Source organism: Hermetia illucens, chromosome 2 (assembly GCF_905115235.1).
Source record: "Hermetia illucens chromosome 2, iHerIll2.2.curated.20191125, whole genome shotgun sequence".
NCBI classification, from domain to species: domain Eukaryota; kingdom Metazoa; phylum Arthropoda; class Insecta; order Diptera; family Stratiomyidae; genus Hermetia; species Hermetia illucens.
This window is the reverse complement of record NC_051850.1, coordinates 74,761,614-74,765,080: the sequence shown is the minus strand read 5'-3', so window position 1 is coordinate 74,765,080 and position 3,467 is coordinate 74,761,614. Positions and strand designations below refer to the sequence as shown.

General features: G+C 37.1%; 1 protein-coding gene and 1 long non-coding RNA gene across 6 annotated transcripts; one reads left to right on the top strand and one right to left on the bottom strand.

The window, feature by feature from the left end:
- Window positions 1-250: 250 nt before the first annotated feature.
- On the bottom strand, window positions 251-1,132 carry LOC119647954. Its single transcript, XR_005248972.1, has 2 exons — window positions 868-1,132; window positions 251-806 (listed from the first exon to the last, which is right to left on the bottom strand). It is a non-coding gene; the product is annotated as an uncharacterized LOC119647954 (long non-coding RNA).
- Window positions 1,133-1,186: 54 nt separating this feature from the next.
- On the top strand, window positions 1,187-2,977 carry LOC119647952. 5 transcript variants are annotated; one of them, XM_038049341.1, is made up of 3 exons: window positions 1,187-1,326; window positions 1,410-1,614; window positions 1,967-2,977. In XM_038049341.1, exons 2-3 carry the CDS (start codon window positions 1,415-1,417, stop codon window positions 2,094-2,096), a joined length of 330 nt encoding a protein of 109 aa, XP_037905269.1. In that variant the 5' UTR covers window positions 1,187-1,326; window positions 1,410-1,414; the 3' UTR covers window positions 2,097-2,977. The 5 variants fall into 5 exon arrangements, with proteins under 5 accessions (XP_037905269.1, XP_037905267.1, XP_037905271.1 ...); XM_038049340.1 differs by having other exon boundaries at window positions 1,216-1,326; window positions 1,378-1,614; XM_038049339.1 differs by having other exon boundaries at window positions 1,190-1,614.
- Window positions 2,978-3,467: the final 490 nt, after the last annotated feature.

Here is a 3,467-nt window from a genome sequence, read left to right as displayed (position 1 = left end):
TTATATTCACAGCTAGCAGCCATATTGTTGCGAGAAGAAGGGCAAAAACAAATAACTATCATATAAAAAGACTCTTCTCATTATTATCATTATGCCAAAGACCATTGACGTGTTTACCATGCGTTGCCATCGAAATCATTCATCGATCCGTTTTTGGTCTGAGTTCACCCCACTTAGGCAGTGGAAAGATCGCTCCTTCAAGTAAGTCGGACAAATAAATGAAAAATATCATTGTAACAAAAAATTCAAATGATAAAGACCAAAATATTATATTACCACGACATAATTTGATTAACTACACAAATTCTCAAATAAATATAAATAACCTTACGTTTAAGAACCAAATATACTACATTGAAAATAACGTCATACTACCTAATGTAATTAGGAATATAAGCTGTGGGGAATATAGTAATTTGACTTTGTAATATGTTCATCATAAACATTTGGAAAACCTAGAAGAGATAAATTTTAAATCCAAAACAATTACCTGGACAAGCATTATAACAGATATTGCCATCATTACCGCAATATTGATTATTTTGCCAATAATATACTTTTGTTGTAAAACAAAGATAAACAATGCAAATATCATGGTAGATATCAATGAGGATCACGAGGACGCGATTCCCATTATGGAAGGGCAAGTTACGTCATCCATCGTTCCTCACATTTCTAGACTGCTATTGATCCAATGAAGTGATCGTAAAATCTTTGAATAATCATTCCTCCCATCACTTTCTATTAATTGATTCCAATAATCTTTGAGATGAAGATTCCATTCCACACTTTGACCTAATTGATTTCTAATTGATCGGATATGGTCAATATTTCGTTCTACTTAAGTGATTTCATTGTCACCCTCACCGATTGATCCATTTAAGTGATTTCACTATCGCTTCACTATCATTGACTTTTACGTGAATATTCTGTTTGATTACCTTTTGGCCCCAAGTTATGAAAACTATTCAGACTCTAACTTCCAAGTTAATTAAGATATTACTCTCGTTACGTTCCGCTTGCCTGTGATTGGCTGTGAATTCACCTCACTAGAGGACAAATATGATGTAGGAGCTGGCATTTCCTTGACTCTTACGACCGGTCTACAATAAGTGCAATACGTAAACTGACATCTCATTATGCGCATCGCAAATCCAGGATAAGAGTTTAGCATATTGGAACTCCAAGATCTTGTTATCGCTGCGTGTCGATATCACTCGCAAGCCATGCGGTGTGCACGCACGACGAGCGCGATAAAAGTTGTTCCATTGGCTGCCAAAACGGAACTTTGAGGAGCTAATTATTTAGGAAATATTTTATGTAATTGTATGTATTGTTTGCAATGTGATTTCATGAAATATTTGCTTTGTTTCTCAGCTGATTTGAGATTTCGTCCCCGTGTTTTTAAGTCACAATGCGAAGGCGATCAAAAACTGACATAATGCTCGTGGTTCGATGCCAATCTCAAACGGTACGCCCTCCGTCCACACCGCGAGGTTTCCGAGTGATGGTGAATGAATGCTTTAATTTCTACATAACTAGTAGTGGATATCCGTTGACATCTCCTAAGGGGTACCAATTTGACCCGAAAGAAGCAACTCTAACACCCGGCAGGTTTGTTAATAATAGTAAGATTTTAATTTAATTAGACTTATGATATTTGCAGTAATAGCCACATTTTATGTAAAAGATTACCATTATCTTGATGTTGCAGACGCGAAAACACAGATTTAATTTGATATTCACAGCTAGCAGCCATATTGTTGCGAGAAGATTTTCGGACATAACTAACTTCACTAATTTGATAAGTGCTCGAGAGCGATGGGCAAGAAGTGGTTGAATAAGATCAACGCTAGTTTCTTATCTGCTTGACATTAGTGGATTAAAAAAATTCATGATACCACTTCTAACTTGCAAAAACAAATAACTATAAAAAGACTCTTCTCATTATTTATTTATTTTCTAGAGGTTTCACAATCTGGGCAAGTTACGGATTTCATATAATACTGCCACTAAGCGCCAAGCATTTAGGCTCTGACCATCCCACCTACTTCAAAGATAAAGGAGCGCTGGTGGTGGTGGCCGGTGGTAGGTGAATGGAAGAATCCGTCGAGAACTCCCCGCAATCTCGAGCATGAATGTGGAATGGTATATTTTTGCATAGTTCCAGGACATCAGAGGAAGCCATGAGGGATTTTGGTACAATACATGCATTATGGCATCTACAACCAACCGCTCGAGACGCCAAATTTCTTTGATTTCCAAACAAGTGCCTCATAGTTCACCGTATTCCCCACGTACTTCCGTTCAATGTTGCTGTTTTGGGGTATAGCAATATCAATAATGTGCGCAGAACGACCCGTCTCTGAACTAAAAGGACATCGGGTTTGTTTTAACAACACATACTCTAAACAGGACGATTAGGTAGTGCCTGGGGCTCATATCAGTAAACCGGACATGTTCCCGTCATCATTCCATGTTTGTATGCAAAGCTTCGGTTAATCACTTTACATGCAGCATTGTGTATTGCACCGCCGCCATTATAGTGCAACCAGAAATAAGATGGTCCAACGTCTCCAGTGCCGAACCATATATTCTGCATTGGTCGTTCGCCACCCTTTTTCATAAACTCGGGTGGCGACCACGCCGACCCGAATAGCACACATAAATCCCTTCGTCTTAGCAAAGAGCTCTCCAGCACACAGCCATCTGTTCGACAAATATAAATTGATAAATGGTTGCCAAAGACCATTGACGTGTTTACCATGCGTTGCCATCGAAATCATTCATCGATCCGTTTTTGGTCTGAGTTCACCCCACTTAGGGAATGGAAAGATCGCTCCTTCAAGTAAGTCGGACAAATAAATGAAAAATATCATTGTAACAAAAAATTTAAATGATAAAGACCAAAATATTATATTACCACGACATAATTTGATTAAATACGCAAATTCTCAAATAAATCTAAATAACCTTACGTTTAAGAACCAAATATACTACATTGAAAATAACGTCATACTACCCAATGTAATTAGGAATATAAGCTGTGGGGAATATAGTAATTTGACTTTGTAGTACGTTCATCATAAACATTTGGAAAACCTAGAAGAGATAAATTTTAAATCCAAAACAATTACCTGGACAAGCATTATAACAGATATTGCCATCATTACCGCAATATTGATTATTTTGCCAATAATATACTTTTGTTGTAAAACAAAGATAAACAATGCAAATATCATGGTAGATATCAATGAGGATCACGAGGACGCGATACCCATTATGGAAGGGCAAGTTACGTCATCCATCGTTCCTCACATTTCTAGACTGCTCTTGATCCAATGAAGTGATCGTAAAATCTTTGAATAATCATTCCTCCCATCAATTTCTATTAATTGATTCCAATAATCTTTGAGATGAAGATTTCATTCCACACTTTGACCTAATTGATTTCTAATTGATCGGAT